Source organism: Micropterus dolomieu, linkage group LG12, assembly GCF_021292245.1.
Source record: "Micropterus dolomieu isolate WLL.071019.BEF.003 ecotype Adirondacks linkage group LG12, ASM2129224v1, whole genome shotgun sequence".
NCBI lineage: Eukaryota > Metazoa > Chordata > Actinopteri > Centrarchiformes > Centrarchidae > Micropterus > Micropterus dolomieu.
The window spans coordinates 25,852,854-25,875,618 of NC_060161.1; the positions used below are offsets into that span (position 1 = coordinate 25,852,854).

The 22,765-nt window shown below is 39.6% G+C and overlaps 1 protein-coding gene across 1 annotated transcript in view; it reads left to right on the plus strand.

Annotated features, from left to right (window-relative positions):
• The window catches only part of trpc5a (transient receptor potential cation channel, subfamily C, member 5a), a 186,106-nt gene that overhangs the window by 124,671 nt on the left and 38,670 nt on the right, over positions 1 to 22,765 (plus strand). The window contains exons 9-13 of the mRNA XM_046064956.1: positions 8,326 to 8,463; positions 12,088 to 12,286; positions 17,320 to 17,459; positions 20,826 to 21,026; positions 22,584 to 22,705. Of these exons, the coding sequence (XP_045920912.1) occupies positions 8,326 to 8,463; positions 12,088 to 12,286; positions 17,320 to 17,459; positions 20,826 to 21,026; positions 22,584 to 22,705 (800 nt within the window). The remainder of the gene's footprint in view (positions 1 to 8,325; positions 8,464 to 12,087; positions 12,287 to 17,319; positions 17,460 to 20,825; positions 21,027 to 22,583; positions 22,706 to 22,765) is intronic.

The window sequence follows — 22,765 nt, forward strand, 5'->3', positions numbered from 1 at the left end:
GTAACGAGTGGTTATTTCAGTCAAAGTTGCTCTTCTATCAGCTTGAATCAGTCGGCCCATTCTCCTCTGACCTCTAGCATCAACAAGGCATTTTCGCCCACAGGACTGCCGCATGCTGGATGTTTTTCCCTTTTCACACCATTCTTTGTAAACCCTAGAAATGGTTGTGCGTGAAAATCCCAGTAACTGAGCAGATTGTGAAATACTCAGACCGGCCTGTCTGGCACCAACAACCATGCCACGCTCAAAATTGCTTAAATCACCTTTCTTTCCCATTCTGACATTCAGTTTGGAGTTCAGGAGATTGTCTTGACCAGGACCACACCCCTAAATGCATTGAAGCAACTGCCATGTGATTGGTTGATTAGATAATTGCATTAATGAGAAATTGAACAGGTGTTCCTAATAATCCTTTAGGTGAGTGTACACACTAGAAGGACATGTCAAAAATACTCATCAGTTATGCCTCAGAGAATCACAACACAGTAACTATACTTGTTGTTTCCAATTTTATTTATTAGTTTATTTAAAACAGGGACTGTGTACAATAAATGTATTGCACCAGATATAGCACATTGCTAATTTCCAGAATATATACAATAAAAAAAAGATAAATCTACATAACAGTAATAAATACATATGTAGGACTGAACAGTACGTATACATTCAGAGTGGCATAATCAGACCTTAAAGACAACATGACTGTCTTTCAACCATTTCGAACATTCTTTTTAAACTGATTAAAACTTACTCTAATATTTAACAGTTTTGTTATTTAAGATATTTAAGATCATTTGTAACAACTTTTCTAACTTTGTGGCAGCAGTTTAGGGAATTTTGAAGTGAGATGTTTGAAAACTTATGTGAAATGTTGGGGTGTCAACACACTTGTTCATTTATTGTATTGTGCTAGTGCTCTGATTGTGTATCTGTTAGTATTTCAATTCATATCTGGATCTGGATGCAAAAACTAATTTAGATTATTATGCAAGCTAGTTACAGGATTTTTTGTTTTACTTATTACTAAACCACTATAAATATGCAACATGATAAAAAAAAATATCATGTCCTCTGTCTACATCCAAATTAGAGACTTTGAGCTGAATGCTAACATCAGCATGCTAACATACTATCACTTAGTGGTATTCACTGACCACTGATGATGAAACACATCACCCAGCACTGCAGCTTTCACTCGTGTTATGTAATTTAAGCTGATTCAGTGGTGTTTCAGTTTAGATGGTTACTTTAATATTCTATGTATGTCGCACCAAATATTTCTCACTTTGTCCTACATGACAACATAGCCCCCCAAAAACAGATAAGCTCACTCACTGTTCCCACTGGGGGTTGTGTTTTCCACTTCCCACTCTGATCTGGCTCTCTGATTGGTCGGGGAGCTGTCATGAGCGCCGCTGCTACGTCAACATCAAGTGACAAGGATGTTTGCCGACTGAAGCTCGAGACTGAAACAGAAAAGGGGAGAAAGGAGCAGGCTGCTTTAGTTTAGTGGAGCCCAGAGATCAACTCCCTCATTAGCATACCGCTGCCATAGCAACAGGAAACCAAACTGGAGCTGAGTGAGGGAGAGATGGAGAGGAAGAAGGGACAAGACAGAGAGGAAGAGGGGGGAAGGAGAAGAGGAAGAGAGGAGGTGAAGAAATGCAAGAAAGCCGGACAGATTAAAAGGAGGGAGAGAGCAGTGCAAAGGGAGGGAAAAATGGAGAGTTGAGGAGTGAAGTGAGTGGAGAAGAAAAATGAGGAGAGAAGGCAAGCCTGGAAAGAAAAGAGAGGTGAAAGGAAAGAGGCGAGGAGGAAGGGAATAAGAGCAGAAGTAGAGGAGGAAAGAGGCGAGGAAGGGGAACAGACAAAAACAGGATGATTAAGAAGACAAAAAGAAGAACAATATGAGAAGAGAGGAAGGACAAAAAGGGGAATAAGAAGAAGAGGATTAGTGACAGGAGAGATAGAAGAGGTAATGATGAGGAGACAGAAGAAGAGGGATGGGGAAAGAAATAGTCACAAGAAGAGGAAAGAGGAAAAAGAGGATTGAAGGACGGATGAATGGAGAGTTGAGGAGTGAAGTTAGTGGAGAAGAAAAAGGAAAGAAGGCAAGCCTGAAGACCAAAGAAAAAAGAAAACAGGAGAGGAGGAAGGGAATAAGACCAGAAGAGGCGAGGAAGGTAAACAGACAAACATTGGGTGATTAAAAATACAAAAAAGAGGAGGAGAAGAATAGGAAAAAAGAGGAAGGACAAAGGACAAAAACAGGAAAAAGAAGAGGGGTGGAAAAATAAAGAATGATGAGAAGGAGGAAAGAGGAAAAAGATGATTGAAGGTTACAAAGGGAGGAGGAAGAGGAGCACGATGGAGCAGCCACCTTGGTTTGACTTATAACTCTTTATCTCTCTCCCCCTCCTCTTTTCTATTTTTTCTGCTTCTATCATTTCAATTATATAATTAAATCCTCTTGTTATCTAATATCCTCTCTCTCTCTCTCTCTCTCTCTCTCTCTCTCTCTCTCTCTCACACACACACACACACACACACACACACACACACACACACACACACACACACACACACACACACACATTGTTACATACAAACACACAGTCGTGTTTCCCCGTCACTTCAGGGGACATTACATTGACTTACATTAATTTCCTGGAGACTGACTCTAACCTTAAACCAAGTCTTCACCCTAAAATTATCTGATTTACATTTTGGAGACTTGCACTTAGTCCCCAAAAGGAAAGCAATGTCCCCACAGTTTGACATTTATTTCCCCACAACACGAGTAATACACACTCACACACACGATAATACATGTATACACAACACATAACCAGATAAAATGTTGAACAACTTGTTCTGTAGCTGACAGAGTTTAATATATGACAGGTTTATCTGTGTGTGCGTGTGTATTAAGGTCACATCAGTCGTTGCTCTCTCAGGTTGTTGGTGTATGAGATGATTAAATTGAGTGTAGAACCCCTCCCGTACTAAAACGATAAAACACTGCTTCTCATTTATTGCTTCTCACAAAAAACACTCACTTAGACATATATGTTTATGTGTGTGGCTACCAAGTATGGCAAAAAGAAAGTAGGCTAACAGACGCACTACAATTCGACTTTGTTTTATTTCATCAACAGACATTTCTATATGAATACAAAAAGTAGTCTCACCAGGCTGCGGGTAGGCTCCATAGTGCATGACAGGTGATAAGCAAAAGCTAGAATTATTAGAACTATTTATTTATATCTATTTGCACGTTGTCATTTGTTGTGCAGCCACTAAAATACTGTCCAGCGTCAGTGGATTGACTTTGGTAACTTGACCTTGCTTTTTTTGGGAGGTGGAGATGTGTGTGTTGCAGCGAGGACATTACACCACTTTCTCCGGTCCCAAAGTTAGACGTTACTTTCTAACGTTTCTTTGTCGCCAGGGTTCGAGGTACGTGGGAGCCAGTGCGAGCTCAGCTCCCATAAGGATGGTCTGAGCTCCCACGGAAGCAGTAAAATCATGCATCTGTGGGAGTCTCTAATTCATTTATCAACAACCATTATTTTTAATCACAAATAATGTATTTTTCATTGTAATTAGTACATACTATTATTTACATGACTTGTAAATACATGAACTACGCTGCACACTGCATGACTGACAGGATGGCTGCACAGTATGGTACACAGGACAGTTTTGAACTAGAATTAGACTCTATTGACTGCTGCTTATTTGTTTAGTATTATTGGTTTTTTAAACTGTTGCAATATCGCAGACTTCTGGGGCAAGTAGTGGACTGCTGTGTGTGTGTTTGTGCATTTGCGTGCGTGAGAGAGGGAAATGTTGAATCACGTAATAAGCACTGATCTCTCTCTCTCTCTCTTCTTATTTATTTATCACCGCCGGTAACATTAATTAGCATAATAGAGACCCCCATGAAGCTCAGATTATAACTCGAACCCAGTTTGTCACGGAGTGATACTGATCTGTGCAAAGGAATTCAATGTCATAGCCGTTGTACACACTCATTTTACCACTACTATGAACCAATTAGATCGCCTGATATGAGCCACCCCTTTTATAAATATTTATATTCAGCATTATTTGTCAGCCATTCTGGAAACTTTCCCCAAACTCTTGGGGCTGTTGATCTTGCATATTTTTTAATCTAATTCAAAACTGATGTGCCAGACTCCGACCAAGATTTGTTTAGACCCATTTTGCACATGAGCCTTTGAGTAATCCTTTAGTCTGGTGGCACCTTAGCCCAGTATCCTCATGACTCCATATTGGACAGTTCTGCACCTTAAGATTTACATTCGAATGTTCAGTACAACGCAGTAGTTAGAGGGAAAGTAAGGGTGTGGAGGCAGATGTTTGTATTTGGTTACAAAAACCTACACAAACCTGCCATAAATAACATTAAATTAACTGTTACCAAGATCTGACAGGGTTTTTGCTTTTATATGTTTTATTACAGTAAGTTTATGAAACCACTGACCAAACCACACATCCTGTGATTGCGTTAATTATGGATGGATTGATATTGAAAATAAATTATTCCTCTTTTTTTATCCTTGAGAGGGTGAAAGGGGGTCCCTGGACCCCACTTGGAGAACTACTGCTCTATTTGTCCAAATTTCACTTCTCTTCTTACTTCTAATAAACCAGACAACTACTACTACTACTATTACTATTATCTACTTCTTCTCCTTTGTACGTATTCAACGTAGTGATGAAACGCACTCTGTAGATGGCGGCACAACATGGAAACCAAACCATGTCAGGGGATCCGCGGCATATGTACGAAAAAATGGTTCATTCTAAGGTAATAAAAACATAATGGTTCATTATGTAAGGTCTTTATACACTACAGTTATGTATTTTATATAGCATTTCTGTCAATTTCCTAAATATTACACACTAAACCTTTAAAGGTGACCGCCACATATTTTACACATTGAAGTCTGTTTATAAATGTAAGGGAACACCACAGCATATGTGAAAAAAAGTTGTAAAAAGCCTTTTGTGGATCCAGATGGAGACGTGTGAAGTCTAATAAATGTCCTCAAGTGATGTCACATGAGTCAGCATCTGCTGGGGCTGAATACTACAAGTTTTCAAAATGGAGGTGTGGAGTTATGTTGCTTTTTAGGAGATCCAGGAAATCTCCGCCGACCTAGGACGTTATGGTATGGCACCAAGCAAGTTGATTGGTTGATTCAGCTCTTGTCGGGAGGTGGGTTTGAAACTGAGACAAAAACAAACGTAAACACACTAAATACAAGTAAAAAAGCTTACAAGCATCTTGGAGCAGCATAATTGCAGCTTTAGAAAGAAATTAGCTTACCAGACCTCTGTAGCTGAGGATAGTCACTACTAGCATAACGCCTGTGAATCTCCAACCAAGTTGCATTGTGGGTAATTGTGCTTTTATGAGGAAGACAGTGAATGGAATTTAAAAAATCAAATGCTATATGCTATATTTGTATATATATGCAAATGCTATATTTGTGTGTATATATATATATATATACATTATTGATTTGCCATAATCTTGATGTTCCCTAATTTTAAGTTTTTTCCAGAATTCTTGTGTATGGTGTGTTCCCAAAGGGCTGCCTGTGTCTGCTCCAGGGATCAGCACCATAAATAGCTCTTGTGACATTTACTTTTTCAGACTGCAGCACATGATGCTGCAAAGTTAGAAGCTGTCATGATGTTAAAAAGTCTGAATTACCGTCCCACACTCACAGAGAGCTGAGAATTAGTTATAGACAGTCCAAATCAAATGTGCCAGGATCAATTATTTATGAAACAAGCCCACACTTGTAAGAAAACAAGGAGTGTGGAAATCGTCAGCCAGCAAATGTTTCAGCTTTCAGAAAAAAGTAGCCGAGCTTCATGTTTGATTGACAGCTTCATTTGCTGATCTGAACATTTTTGGCAGTTTGCCTTTTTAAGCTTTTAGCTAAATGTGTCCTTGTGTGAAGGCGGATGTGCAAAATTCAGCTGGATGTTGATTTAGCAAATGTATTTAATAGGCTGTTTATTTAAGAGGAAAACACACTTTTTACAGTCAAACACACACAGCTGACACGATAAATAACCTACTCCCAAGTCTTTTTAGAGGATGAGACTCATCTACAGTTCTGGGATTTTTAAACCAAGACCAGACAAACCACTCAGAGTCAGACATGAGGGAAGAAACCAACAAAGAAAGAAAGAAAAAAGAGAGGAGAGTGAAGAAGGAAAAAGGAGACAGACAGACAGACTTGGCAAGACAGCAAGAGATTAAATGGCAGAGAGAAAAGAAAGGAGGGATCAGCGAGGATTGGAGGGAAGGAGATTTGAAAGGACACAATGGGAGGAAGAAAAAGAGGCAAAGGAAAGACAAAAAGAAAGGAGGACTCATCTGGTTCTTGGTGACTCAGAGGGCGGCTGAAGGGCTGATGGGGACAAACAATCCTTTGGTGCAACGCCAACAGTATCAGAGGATGAACTGTAATGAGATGTAAATGGAAACAACCTGAACGACAGAGCAGCTACAGTTCTGTCAGGGCAGGGAGTAACCTTTGGTTTGTCAGAACAGCTTAGGGAGAAAGATAAAATATTTACTGATGTACCTGTCTGAGGCTCACAACTAATGCTTTTGAAAGAATAAAGATTCTGTTTATCAAGCCTGATAAATATTGCAGAACAGAAATAAACAAAGAGCTTCACAAATGTTTACATTGTTTTTAGGATTTTTGGTGTGCGATCAAACAGCGACACTGTTTTTATCTTGTTTTGTTGGTTCACTGTGCAGCAACATACAGACATAACACACAATTTACTTTACATTTTTCTCTCTTCATTTCATTTGCTGAACTATACAGCAACAAATACCCCTTCCTCTGTTTCTCACAATCTGTTTTAATTTTGCAGTGAGGAGCCAATATATCAGATCTCATGCTGTGTATAAACAGGAATTCAGGAAATGAAAGGACTTACATTTTTTATGCAGGATAGAATTTACCCCCTTTTAAGCTTCGTATATGACAAGATGTGCATATAACAGTTATGTAAGTCACTACAAAGTATATATTACACATTTGCAGATTAGTTTAAGAGGTACATCATGTGTTAATACTTTTTGCTCTTGTTGGTGCTTTTCACATAAGATCACTAATTGAAAGTGTTACCTTGCTAAATGTATATAGTTTACTGTTTTTTAAACTCTGCCAAAAGGGTTATATTTGTGGTATTCTTTGATTTTTGAAAATAAATCGAAGCTTTACTTTTTATCCATTAAATATTGCACATGCAATGTGCTGGTTAGATTGATATATTGATCCAGATACAGATTAAAATGTCTTATCCCTTCACAGGATAGTGACAGGAACAAGAAAATAGTTCATTTCTTTAATTTTTAACGTTAACTTAAATGGACGATCTAATAGTGAGGCAAGAGGTGGCAGAGACAGAAAATTTATGGTCTCGCCTCATTTGGACAACAGAAAGCCGGCCTAAAGGACTTAGAAATTACCATGTCATTATTAGCCAATTTGAAAAATAGTTCAGCCTTTGCCCAGGTGTTAAGAGCTATGATGTATTATTTACAGTTTTTGTACTTGATTCTATAAAGTCAATATTAGCATGCAGTTTATAATCCATCATGTACTGTATGTGGGATACTCAGTTTTTCAGACACTACCCCGAGCCTTGCCCATTATCAATGGATAGCCAACCAAGGGGAGTTCTCCAGAAGTGCATGGTGAAATTGAACATGGTACATGAGTACTGAAATAAATGTACACGGCTCACACTGACAAAACATTTGTGGATTTTTTTTCAGATGCCAATCAACATCTGTTTATTTCATTTACACAAGTGTCAAATATGAAGGAAAGGTGCATATTTCTGTCATAAGACCATTAACTTACAGACTGTAATTCTGAAGACTTACAGTAAGCTATCAGACAAAAGACAATGTCCAGTCAGGAAGTAAGAGCTACCATCAGCTACCAGGATGGGCCAAAAGACCTGAGGGTTGTGCACAGTAAAGAAAGAAAGTACTTTTTGTGTTATAAAGGTTACTATTTTGCTTATCAGCAGCTTTCTACCCAAAAAGGCCTCTGAATGATTTACGAGCCACTTTTAAAACTGCTTTTGCTAAGACAGGAGATAAACGTTGGACTCATTGTTTTCAAAACCCCCAGAGTCACATTGTGGTTTCATTTGTTTCTGCCTTTGATAACGATGTTTCCCTCATTTATTTCAAGACAAGGACACCTAAACTTAACTTCTTAACAGTCTCTTTCCTGCTCTCTTCAGTTTGTGGCCCAGCCGAACTGCCAGCAGCTGCTAGCCACGCTGTGGTACGACGGCTTCCCGGGCTGGAGGAGACGACACTGGGCGGTCAAACTGGTCACCTGCTTCATCATCGGGCTCCTGTTTCCTTTCTTCTCACTGGTAAGGAAGGAGGATGGAGTAAGTGGAAGTTGAAGGAAGGAAATGAGGGAGAGGGGGATGAAGAAGGATAAACAAAATAGAGACAATAAAGGGAGCAAGAAACCAAAATATTGGACAGAGAAGACTTTAGAAACAAAGTAAGTGTTCAAGGAAGAAATGGAGAAAGGTTCAGGGGAAGTAAGGCAGAATGGAAAAGAGGAAAGGAGGGAGCAAGAGTGGTGGGAGGAATGAATGATGACGAGTGAGACGAAGAGAAAGCAAAGAAGGAAGTGGATAAGGCAAGAGAAAAAGAAAAAGAAAGATAGTGAAAGAAAGATTACGGAGGGAACAAATAAAGGAATAAATAAATGAAGGAAACGTGGAGTGGAGGTAAGAAGAAAAAGAAAAAAGGAGGGACGAGGGTCAGACAGACGAAAGAGAAAATGGGGAAGGGAAAACAGAAGAGAGGGAACTTGGAATGAGTAGAATAATAAAGGATAAGAGAAAGGGGGGGAAATGTAGCAAGAGTACGGAGGGAAGACGTAAAGGAGAATGGGAAGGCGTGAATAAGAAAAGACATCCAAAGAAATGGAAACAGAGGAAAGGAGAAAAGAGAAATGATGGAGGAATGTTTTTTCCTCAAAGTAAATGTGTTGCCAGGCAGCAATTAAGCAAAAGTCTTTGTTTACTGGCTGCAGGAGATGTTGCCAGGAAACATCAGCATGACAACAACACTCGACCTAAAAACAAACAGTGAACAGAGGGACTCGTGTTAAAAACTATTGAAGAAGCCAAAGATAATGTTTGAAAGAGGAAACAGAAGCTAGCAGATGAGCCGGGTTATTGTAAGAGAAAAAGATATCTGTCCAGGCAAGAACCCACTGTGCTGCAACGCGCGGTGAGGTGAATATTAAAACTCGTATATAAACAGGCTTTCACTGCAATCTTGACTGTTAGCAGAAGTTTGAGTACAGACTGTAAACACGAGATGACCAGAGAGGATGAGACATAGAAGCCTGTTGGGCACAAGATGTGGGAAAAATTAACTTACCACTTCTGTCCGACATCCACAGCCTGGATACCATGTAATCTGTGCTTTTTTTGCACTTTAATCAGAAGAAAAACATCCATCCATCCATCCATCCATTGTCAACCGCTTATCCTGCGTACAGGGTCGCGGGGGGCTGGACAGAAGAAAAACATAATTTTTATAAAAATCTGAAACTTTGTAAGCCAGGAAATATAACCAGCTTCCAAGGGGTTGGCATGGTGATGGCTCAGTCTTTCTCAGTTTTCTTCCTTGTACTCACACGAATTAACTAGAACAGGAAAAAGGGGCAGAAAAATAACAGAAAAATGTCCAAACCGCTTGTCCTATCTTAAGTTTCAAAAATAGGAAAAATCCTCTCTTAGACCTCCTATCTCATCTTAAGAAATCCTTACTAGTTTCGGCGCTCATCCTGTCATGCATGTATCTGTGTTTACAATGTACACGTGTGTGTACAATGTTTACCTGTATTTATGACAAAGGCTCATTTTACCCTGTCCCTGGCTAGCTAGCTTGTTATTATGGATAAGAAGGGACGGGCGTTCAATTTTAGCTTCAATTTTAATTTTATTCGTGTCTGTGGAGAAACCTCACCTTTTGGATATACATTTGAACAGACATGGCAAATCAATCAAATTCAAAATGAGTCATCTTGGCAGTAAATATATACTCATGAATACATGGGCTGGGATATTTAAAGCGTCATGATGTGCTTTCAGTAATCATAATATTTCGGTGTTCACGTTGTTCCCTATCTTCACTGTAATTGGCGTACAAACCAGTTATTTTGAGTTTAGGACACGGCCTGTGTGATCCTAATATTTCTTCAGTTACGTCAGTAATGGCTAAATTCCTGTTCTAAGAACTTGTTTCTGTAATACCAAAAATCCTAAATGTCATCCTAAACTGAGACAAGAAAGGATTCCAGATATGAGACTGTTCTGTAATGAGGACCCAGGTGAAGTCCGTGAATAGCTGGAAGTTACACGATTCTTGCAAATGTTTTTTGGTTGTATCCACATGGTTACACTGTAATTTGCTTTGGATGAACGCGTCAACTACACAAATGCAATGTGACATGGTGTAAGTTCCCGCTGGCCTCTGCTGTGGGATCAGTACCTTGGAGAGCGCTGGGGAAAGCACTCCTGACAGCCAGCACAAACACATGTTGATTAAAAGAAGATTAATTTAATTTAATTGAAGTCAGTGTCATGGCTCAAAGGCGAACTTCATTTTGCTTTAAAGTTCATTATTAAACAGCGGATCTCACCTGTTAAAACATTAGATTATAATCTTTAATTTTAATGGCATTTAATAGTTAAATTTTCATTCTGTGACAAGTTCTGTAGGATCTCCCGTACATATGTATGCACTGGAGAAATCTTTTCTTAGATCACAGTGTTATTGCAAGGATTTGCATGCGAGATGCCATCGCACTGATGGCGGCTTCTTTAATTGCTCCTACAACCAGGATTCATTTGTAGCTTTGAGATTAACTAAATCTAAATATTAATTGTATAATTGCTTCTCTAATAATCCATTTCCAGGATAAACTTTGGAAATATAGTATATAACTGTTAATCCCATTAGTAAGGAGACAGCAGATTTTGCACACAGATTTCTAAACTAAATATTTTTAAACCAAGAATATCGTATTTTCAGTGTTTTTGTAGTAAAGCTAGTTGCTGGTGTTGCTGGTTTTGTTTAGTTCTCTATTGGTTTAAATACCTCAAATAAGGTGAATAAAAAGATTAAAGTTACAGTTCGTATAATTTCACATCTTTTTGCCTAAAAGTTAACTAAAAAAAACAAAACTAAAAAAGGTACGTGACCAGACAGTTACCAGGTCTTTATGGAGTTACGTTAACTCGGATTTTATTGTTAATGTGAGTAAGATAATTCACTTAAAGTCCTTACGTTGCAAAAATTGTTGCATTATCGTCACTAAGTTATTAATCTTTTAATGATGCACGTGAAATCTCCCTTTTTGTTTCCGACCCTCTCTCGCTCTCTTTCTGTTTTATCAATTACATTTAAAGCCTCACTGGCATGACTCAGAGTGAGAAGAGGTTGCCAGGAGCAGAGCAAACAAACAAGCATCATAACAGCAATAACTGGCTATGAAAAAATTAAACTTTATTGTTCATTACACATTACAGGATATTTGAGGAATCTTATTAAAGAGTTTTTCTCTTTTATAGAGAGGATGCAAGACAGCTTCATTCATGCATTCTCCTTTACTGTGTCTGCTTTTTGCAGTTTTTTCTCTCCCTGCCTTTTTTCTGTGTGTTGTCTTGTTTTGTACCTTAAAGGGACACCGTGATGAATCTTTTAAGGACAAACCAGTTAATCTTTCTCTTGATCTCTGTTTCCTTCTTATGATCTTGCGTTGTCTCTCTCCTCCCTCTTCTCTTCCTTTCATGTTCTTACTCTCTCATCATTTCTGTGTCTTCATGCCCTGTCCTCATTTCTCTCCCTCTGCCTCCTATCTGCTCCATTCTCCCTCCCTTTCCTCCTTTCCTCTCCTTCATTCTTATGTCTCTGTTTCCTGTTTTAACTCCTCTTTCTCCATCTGTCTCCTCCTCGCTTCTCTTCAGATCTACCTGTTGGCCCCTAAGAGCGCTCTGGGAAGCTTCATCAAGAAGCCTTTCATCAAGTTTATCTGTCACACAGCGTCCTACCTGACCTTCCTGTTCCTCCTGCTGCTGGCCTCGCAGCACATCGCCCGCACCAACCTGCACATGCAGGGACCCCCACCAACCATCGTTGAGTGGATGATTCTCCCATGGGTGCTGGGTATGTAAAACTAAACGTTAACCACTTCATTTGGTTATGTTGCATACATTCTGAAAGATTTAGTATGTACATAAGTAGCGTTGCTGACTTTGAACCGGTGTCAACATTAAATACTTTTATTTAAGTTAAGTTATGTAAATTGCATAAGTTAAGCAACATGTAAACTGACGTACGTAGTTATTTTAACCCAAACCATGATCTTTTCCTAACCCTAACCAAATAATCTTTCTGCCTACTGAACCTAACCAAATTACAGCGTTTCACAACTTTTAACAATGTGCCGTTTCGTTACTCTACTCTGCTCAAACTTCGGGGTTCAGTATCTTGCCGAAGGACACTTTGACATGCAGCCTGGAGGAGCCGGGGATTGAACCGCCAACCTTTCACTTCCCGCTCTATCTCCTGAGCCAGTGTAACCGGACGTTGCATATTTATTATTGCTGAGCGTTACCTGACAGCAGAGCCCTAAATGTCTAAAAATGACGTCAAAGGGATACACAGCATGTTAAATAGGGACACTAAAGGGCCTTGACCAATCGTCAATATATGACAAGTCGGAAGTGAGAATGTTTTTTTACTCAACTTCCATAATTTAAATCACCAAAGACCAAAACCTAACCTAACCAAAGAATTAACCTTTTAAAAGCATTTAGATGAAATCCACAAATTAAAACATTGCACAGCAGCTAATGGAAAAACTGCTTCTACTTCACTGTGCTCCTACTGTTCCCAGAATGCCTTGGAAATCACTCGTTGACAGACTAATTGGTGTATAAATAACTTGAGTCTTTGTGTCTGCACAGTCCTTCATTCGACCAACCTGCCTTGTAGCCACATTGCATTCTTCTTTATTGTTATTATGACCGTTGAAGCATAAAGCTTCACTGTAACTGATGACTGTCTTCATTATCTATTAACTGTTGGATTATTATTTCAATTAATCAATGAATTGCTTTGTGTAATAAAATACAACAGGAAGAAATGACCATCACAATTTCCCAGCCCCAAAGCGGCGTCTTTAGATTGTTTTGTCTCACCGTGATTCAGACACATGGCATTCCTTAGGCAAAATGCCAAACAAGTCAAAATCTTCATTTTGGCCTGTTACAGCAGTGAGTGGCATCTTCAAAGGGATTTTTTTTGTGATCAGATGTCTTCTGTCTACCTGGATAATAAAAACATTTGCCCGGGGGGTGACACCAAAGTTTAAATTCCATCTGAGCTTTGGGTCTTTTAGACACACAAAGTACACTTCAGCATCCATATGAAACGCCGTTAGGTTTAGGAAAAGATTGTGTTTGGGTTGAAATTAGTACAGTACCTGATGGCGGATGAGTTACACTGGAGTTATTTGGCAGCCCAGGGCGTCTCATACGGATACTGAAGGGTTCCTTGTGCGCCAAATGCAGATGCTTTTTTAGGCTTTCTCAAAGTGTCTGAAAGTGGTATTTGATGCATTAAGATGAGACCGGGCTCCTCCAACACCCGCAAACACACTTTCATATGCAAAAGGCCAATGAGTAGTTATGTGTTTTAAGTAAACTCTTGAAAACACCAGTAGAGCAGGATGTCAGAGTTCAGGGGCGGTTACTGAGAAAGCCCTGTACCCACAGCACTAAATCCTGGGGACAGACAGGAGCCTTTGGTCTCAGGAAAGGTTGGACGGAGACGGTCATGGTGCAGTGAAATTTAAGCATAGAAACCGTAATTTTCTGTTGAAATACAATGTTGGTTTTCTTAAACCATGAAGACACTAAATCTTTGTCTAAACTTACCCGGATAGCTGAGTCAGTCTGGGACGCAATGACAAAGTTTTAATAAGACATGTCAAAATCTTACTTGTTCATTTGTATTTCCTTCCTTTAATAGATGACTGATATATCATATTTACATGCGCTAGAGACTTAAGTCACTGTCCAGTAAGCCGTCATACTCAGATGAAGAAAAAAAGTAAAAAACACAACAACCAGATTTAAAATGAATGGGGGAAAAATCTGTTTCATCAAGAGGACTCTGAGTATGTCTGCACAAGTGTGTGTGTGTGTGTGTGTGTGTGTGTGTGTGTGTGTTTGCTGGGGTGTGGGTGTGTGTGGTCGGATGCTTGCGAGTGTGTGGAGGAGGTGGTTGTGCGTGTGTGAGGGTGGGTGGGTGTGAGAATGAGTGATTACATCTCCATATTCTCTCTCAGAGCTGACACCAATCATTTCCAAATCATAACCATAATCATTTGGAAAAGTACGAAACCATCTGTTCTCCTTGCCGTCTCTTCCGCTCTCTTCTCCTGCCTTCCTCTCATTACAACGTTCGGCTACAAAATGCTCGCAATAAAAAAGAAATGACACTGACCATTAGCTGGTTGCATTGCTCATGATAATCAGAGTATGCACTGCTCCATCATTTGTGTCTGTTAAATACTAAAGAATAAATGTGTAGTTGCTGTGAAAACACTTTGCTTTTCAAATATTTCTAAAGTGTCCAAAATTCATCTGTAATACGAACAAAGGTTTTGGTCTTGCAGGTCACTTTAGAAAAATGTTCCAAAGTAACAGTGTTGAGTGTGGGTGTTTCATATCGTAATTAAAAACCTCACAACTGACAGAGTTTTTGAATCATCTGTGAAACCATGTTTACTATATTCAGTCACTGAAAACCTTCAGATTCACTTTCATTGAAACACTGGGTGGTTCCACTGTGGGGGTTTTTTGGCCGTTACTCTTTGCATTTTCAGTTTTTGGCCAGTTGTTACGAAGTTTATTCAGCTACAGTTTTGCATTAGAAAAGTTTGATAAATAGAAAAAAAATATGATATACTATTAACAATTTGGAAAGATTAGTGTGACCACTTAGTTTAATGCACTTCTCATCCCAGATGCATTTTCCTAAATGATTTAAATGTAGCTTCCAACACTAAAATGACATTATGTGAATAAGTATTTTGTTTCTCCAAAATGTGTATTGAGGCAAAGTCCCAACCATTGTTGGGTGGATTGTCATAAAATAATAAAACCAGATATTTCGTATATGTTCTCCACAAAGTGAACTGTTGGAAGACCCCCTGATTTTTCATCTAACACTATAATCAGATCAAAATTGTATTTTGGTTTTAGCACAAACTAATGACATTCCCATCAGCCTCAGCTGTACTTTGTGTTTAGTGCTAATAATCAAATGTTAGCTAAGACACTAAGCTAAGATGGTGAATATAGTAAACATTATATCTGCTAAACATCAGCATGTTAGCATCGACATTATGAGCATGTTAGTATGGTGACATTAGTATCTAGTACAGCCTCACAGAGCTGCCAGCATGGCTGTAGACTTGTGTTTCTTTGTCACGCTGCTGCCTGCTTTGGAACAAAATGTTTCCAGTTAACTTAATCCAGGTGGCATTACATTTCCTATGAGGGCAAATTGTGTATGAACGCCGTTTGTGGGAGATGCAGTTGCACAACTGGTAATAAATCTAGGAAATGTTATTTTATATTGTTGTATTAGAAAATAACTAGACAGAAATGACTGTGAAATGAGGGGACCTGAATCATCTGTTTGATAAATTACATTGACACAGTCTGAAAGATTACAATGAACTATTTCATTATGTTGGTCTTTCACTGCACATTATCATAACGTTACCTTTGAAACAACCTCAGTCCCACTCCTACCTCAAGTTTATTGCACTATAATATGCATATTATACTGATATTGCACATGTTTTACATATTTCTTGTGTGTGTTTGACACCTAAGACGCACCGGCGACCAACACTAGTGCCCATGCGTTTTAGCCTCCTTGTGTGTCCGCCACCCATACCTGAGGTTGCCCATTCGAGTCAGGACCACGCAGTAGAACAGCCCCCTGTGAGAACCATTACATATGCAGTATATCTATGTAAATATAATTTTGTTTTCTTTTTTCCTTTAGTGCTACTGTTCTATTCTTTGTTCTGTTTTGTTTTGTTTTACAAAAGAAGAAAACATACATACATATCAGGTCAATAGACTGCATATCATACCTCAGAACAACATCAACAAAAGCACACAGCACACTGCATGTAGGCAGAAAAAGAAACAGGAAAAAGGGATTTAACAGAAACCGGGCTGCGACGTAGCAAATGGTGCCGTTTCATACGGATGCAGAAGGGTACATTTAGCGTCTAATATTTAGGCTTTGTCACGCTGTGTTAGAGCGACCCGGGTCGCGTACAAATGTCATGTATTGGATAGTTCTTCATACTTAGTATACGCATCATATTATATAATTGTTGGAGTGGGTGCAACTCCTAATCACATCAAGATGCCGTAGCATAGGGGCCCCAGAGTTTTCTATAGATATCTTGCCTCTCTATGAGTTTATATTCTTTGTTCTGATTTATTGTATTCTAATACATAGGTGTCATTTTCACTGGCAACGCTGGGTACATCCCCACCACGTTTTGAAATTGATCGAATGAAATCACTTTTTTTAACAATTTTTAACAAATGCTCTCACCCTGCGAAGCTTTTTTCCAAGCTATTTTACAAATGAACAATTTATGGTAAAGACATTTTGTGATCATCATCAAATAGTATCTTAAGGAACAAACTAAAACAAAGAAAACTAAACAAAAACTAAAACCCTTTTGTATTCTAATTTAAAGTATTTCCATAAATGTTTATACATTTTCTAGCGTGAATGGGCCACAACATTCATGTATTGAATAAAGTTTTTTTTGTGTTTATTAATGTTCAGAAGTAAGAGTAGAGTGATAAGTGTGATATAAGAAAAGTAGATATTGTAGGGAGAACAGATGAAATACAAAATGACTTGTGAATTATTTAGAATAAAAGCTGACTTTGTCTAAAATCAGTCGTACAGAACAAATGTGTTGGCTTCCTGCTTACCTCCCGATGCTGCTGCCAAATGAAAATATCCAACAAAAGTTTGGTCACAGAGCAGAAACCGAGCAAACAGAAACCGCTGATGGATGACAAAAATGTGGTCACGCACGTGTGTGTGCACGTGAACAACCTTCAGTGTGTATGTGTGTGTTTCAGGCTTCATCTGGGCCGAGATTAAGGAGATGTGGGACGGGGGATTCACAGAGTACATCCACGACTGGTGGAACCTGATGGACTTCGCCATGAACTCACTATACCTGGCCACCATATCGCTGAAGATAGTGGCCTACGTTAAGGTAAATCTCCACAGAACACATTTAAGTAAACACAAAGTGAGATTCTGAGATTGGGATTTATTGTTATTAAATGATAAGACAGGATGAGTTCAAATTATGCTTATCTTATGTGCATAGCCTTGATAATCTGCATGACAGACATTGTATAATTTCTCCATCTCTGCAATTTTCTGAGCAGCCCTCTATGCAAATGTCCTTTAGCCCAAAATGTATGGTTTATGATTGTGATAATGTAGCGTGTCCGTGTCCACTGTAAAATCTCTTTTACATTTGCCATATGGTGACAAATAGGTGGCTGACAAACTGAAGAATCCTGAATAAATTTGTGAATGTTATAGGGGTTTTTTTCTTTAATTTTTCACCCATGTGTATATCAATATTATTTTTAACACTGTGATGAAAATTTTGACCACGTCGCCAATAACGTACATTAGAGAGCTGAAAACTACCGTGCAAGGAGCATTAACAAGAGATGAAATGAGAAACAGACAATCAGTTAGCAGCTTTCATGAGCATTATTGTTGTTAATATGGACTGTGAACATCAGCCGTAACCTTTTGACCTTAAAAACACCACACTGGAGTGTTTGAGGGCCACATCATGCGACAGCGAGTTTCACTTTGCTGTTTAGATGTAGTCATTTTCTTACTTTCACAGCACAGCTTTCCGCTTTATAATACTTTGTTTAGCTGCACACTCTGCCTGCATACAGGGTTTATCTATTTATTAAGAGCGAATGGGGAAATCATACACACACACACGCACACACCAGACGGCTGGGCCATCTGCAGCAGCTGTGAGTCACTGATGGTGGCGGGTGGCCCTCCTACACAGGTCCCACACACACATATAACGTGTGCACATACACACAACTGTATGCTTACATACATACGCATACACACATTCACGCAGGCTGGCGCAATATATTTTGGTCTTTTTTCCTTTAAATGCTTATCAATATTTAAAATCCTCGTAGCTACACACCCAGTGCGACACCTAACAAATATCCATTGATGCCGTCTTTTGGACAATTTTCACTCAACACCACACCTGCTCGTACACTTGATGATATGTTATGTCTGGTGTATTGTTAATGTGGCGTACTGTGCTTATGCCATGAAGTGTAGCATAGATGTGGCACAGGCGATCGTGCGTTACACCTAAATGAAACACACGTTAGCTTCACCACATGTGCATGATGCCTGTGTAACCATCGTAAGTCTATGGAAATTGTAGGTGAAATGCCAGAGGTTGGTGAGATCGCAGAAGCGCTGGTGAGGTACTGGTGTGCATGAATATTGATACGTTCCACCCTTGGGGTGTGTGTGAGTGTGAAAGAGAGAGAGAGAGAGAGAGAGTGCATCTGAGAGAAGGTGCGAGTCTATAAATTAATGAGTTTGCATCTGTGTGCATGTTTCTGGCTGCTCCACTGTGTGTGGATGTGTGTGTGGACACTGAATGCTAATAGAGGCAGAGTTAACAAGACAGGCGTCCTGTGTAAGTCTAATGGCCGAATATAGAATGAGGAGGAAACCAAGCATGAGACAACCTAGAGAGCTGTGGAGAAAGATGGTGGGAATGGGATGGAGACAGACACGGGGGGGGATGATGTGTAAGCATGTGGGATAAAAAAGGATTGAGAGGAAAACCAGTAGAAGAAGAGGATGCTGGAGGTCAGAAAGAGAAACAAACAGGAACATAACTGTGAACTGTGTTGAGTATCAAAAGATCAGCAGTGAGCTTTAGTGGGATTCAGGGGACAAAATCATGAAGCTTATCTTTCGAGGAATACCACAACATTTACAGAAATACATTTCTAAGATACATGATAAATTACACAATCGACATCTGCTACTGTTAGGGTTAGGTTTGGTAAAGACTTGGTTAATGTTAGGGGAAGATCATGGTTAAAAGAACACATTGCTGACTGTTTGTAGGAGAAGGAATGGTACGAGTGGTCTCCCCTGTCAATCTCAGTTGCTTTGTTGACTCAACCAGCCAACCCGACCTTCTCCCTGAAGGGCGAGCCACACAGGAAGCGCTTTTGAAGTCCGTCACTCGCCCGTCTCGCATAACAGATATGGTTGCATTTTATCAAATGTAACAACCGACACACACATCACCAGGGATCGATGCTTCAGTGGATCTGAATCTTCTGAGAGACAGCAGCCATAATTTGCATGATCAGTAAAGGTCCTTGCCCCTGAGGGGTTAAGCCCTGCACAGTTAATGGATGATGGCTTAAAACACTCACTCATTAAACACAGGCAGTCTGATGTAGCACCACAGCTTTTTTTCCCTGCAGCTTAAAGAGTAACTATATCATTTTGTGGATATAGGAAACATTTTAGCAAACAGTTGCTTATTTAGACATCCAGCAGTTACAGAGCGACATTATCATTCATTTGGAGTCGTGTTTCTGGCCACCTGCCAAATGTAAGTCACAATATTCACTCCGGTAGTGGACAGTTAGTTTTTAAAAACCTTCTCTTGGAAAACCACTGCCTGCTGAGGCCGAAAGCGATGCTATGAGAGCATTGAGAGTGAACCAAAACAGTAAAGTGCAATGGACTGAAACTCACTATAAAGCTGAGAGGGGAGCTGAAGATTTAGCTGATCTTTTTATTATATCATCTTGTTGCGCTCTCTTCTTCTTCGCGGTGGTCTAACGGCACATCAGCACCACCAGCTGTGTATTTCGATGCCCCAACTAATATTCACATTAATTTGCATTTTCTTTAGCAGATTTTCAGGAAGTTTTTGTTTTTGGAATTTGTGCAGACAACAAACACTGTCATCTTTCTGCTATGTGTTCATGTTGGCTCAGGAAAGCACTGGAAGACTGGAAGCATATGAAAAGAGCTAGCTCCATTTAAGCTACCTTGTAATAGCTCCAAAAATGTCTTATTACCACATTTCATCTTATCTTAGCCGTGGAGAGGTGCCTTTTTCCTCTTTTTGCGGAGGCCAGCAGTTTCCCCTCTGCTTTGATTCTTTGTGCCAAGCTAGGCTAAAGCACGTCCTCGACTAATCACTGTACTGAATGCGTAGAGATAAAATGCATATTAATGTATCATCCTCATTAGACAGAAGCATATTTGTCAGGATGTCAGAGTGCTTGTCTCATTGTATTTTTAAAAAAGAGAACAGAATGAGCTACAGTGAATTTCAAACACTCTCAGGTTGTGTGTGTTTCAGATTGTCACAGTCTGATATTAACACCTGACCCTTTGAATAGTCTCTGTGGTGAACTCTGTTATATTTCCATGTCTCGCCTTTTCATCCTCCTCATCCTCTCATGCTTCCCTTGCCTCCTCGCTCCTCTCTTTCCCCCCACATCTCTCCATCCACCTCTCCTCCCTTCAGTATAACTCCTCTCGTCCCAGGGAGGAGTGGGAGATGTGGCACCCCACGCTGATAGCTGAGGCTCTGTTCGCCATCGCAAACATCTTCAGCTCCCTCAGACTCATCTCCCTCTTCACCGCCAACTCCCACCTCGGGCCCTTGCAGATCTCACTGGGGAGGATGCTGCTGGACATCCTCAAGTTTCTCTTCATTTACTGTCTAGTAAGGCCTTTTGATCCAACTCATTCACTTTTCACAATATTAGCTTAAAGACTTTTGTGTGTATAATTAGTGTGTGTTAACTTTTAAAATTTTGAAACCCTAGTATTTGTTTTGTTGCAAATCTCATTACACATGCGGAAAACAAAATAACTTTCCTATTGTTCTATTTGTGCCACTAGTGAGAATGTTTAGCCTTTTCAATGGCTGTTCAGCTAGTATGGGAATCACTTCTAATACATTAGCACGCCAATAGTTAACCTTTCTACAGTTAGCATGTTAACATCCATGTTAAACAACTTGTGCATGTTAGCGTATATTCCTTTACTGTGGCTCTGTTTGAAACAGAAGGCAGCTGCCTCGCTGCTGTAATAGACAGTGTGTGCCTCAGAACGCATTACGTTCGAGTGCAGGCATCTCTATCAACATTGGTTTCGAACAGCCTTGGTGGGCAGCATTTACAGCAAAGTGCGACATCAGCACGCCATCTTGAGTCTCTTCTGGCTGTCGTAGTGTCAGCTAGCTAGCTAGATATTGTAAAGGCAAATGGATAACAGAGGACTCAGAAATCATGAAACAAACTTGGTTGGTTACAGTCACAGGCAAATACGATAGTTCAGTGTTTAGTTCTCACTAAATTTTTTTAAATCGACAGCACTCGATGCCTCGCTGCTCTGTCAGACACCTTCTGAGACAGAATTTTTACCCGTTTCGAACACAGCCTGTGTTGCTATTTTTTCTCATTTCTAGCATATTCAGCGTAGCATGCTAACATTTTGCTTTTTAGCATGCTAACATTTACACTTGGCATTTGTATCAAAGTGTAATGGTAATTCAGTTGTGAGTTTCAGAGTGGCTGTGGTATTGGAGGAGTGGACATTTTTTTCCTACGTGGAAAATCAGTTAAGTCAGTAAAAGTCAACCTCTGGCAAAATTAATATGTATCAAATACTGTGATAAGCCAACAATTAACTATAAAGATTTAGTACATATACTGGATACTTTTCTATTAGAACTTTAATCTTTTCGAATTGTAGGATTGAGAGTGAGAAAATCCTCAGCACACTGAGTTCCTCATTGTTGGTAGAAGGACATTACAGGCCTATTTCATTACGTTCAGAACTCATTACTTCTGTCTCAGGGGAACTCCTAACCTACACCACAGTCCACATGAGGACTGTTTAGCTCCCTGAAGTGTTAAAATCAATCCCACTCAGTCCAGGGCACAGGAGCCACATTGCTTCATGCTCACTCGGTAGCAGCTTTACGTAACGCTGCAGTGGTTGTGTCCTGTTTGAGAAGAAAGCCATGTTTCAAAATGCCTTGGAGCAGCAGGGGGTCAATCTTTGCAACAAGATGTAATGTTATGTCCAGAAAAAGGCTTCTTATATGAGTACTGAAGTTTTGCTTCTTTAGATACATTGGGTGTTGGGAATTATCCCGCATTATTCCTGTGATTTAAATGAACTTCGCCATGCTTAGTGATATTATTCCAGGACTCAGAATGTGTGTTGGTATGAAGATTTAATGAAGGCTAAATTAAATCTATTAACTGTGTAGGTCCTGCTGGCTTTTGCTAATGGCCTAAACCAGCTGTATTTCTACTATGAGACCAAGGCCTCAGAGGAACTCAACAACTGCAAGGGCATCCGATGTGAGAGGCAGAACAACGCCTTCTCAACGTGAGTACCAACCATAACATGTATGCCTGTGTGTGTGTGTGTGTGTGTGTGTGTGTGTGT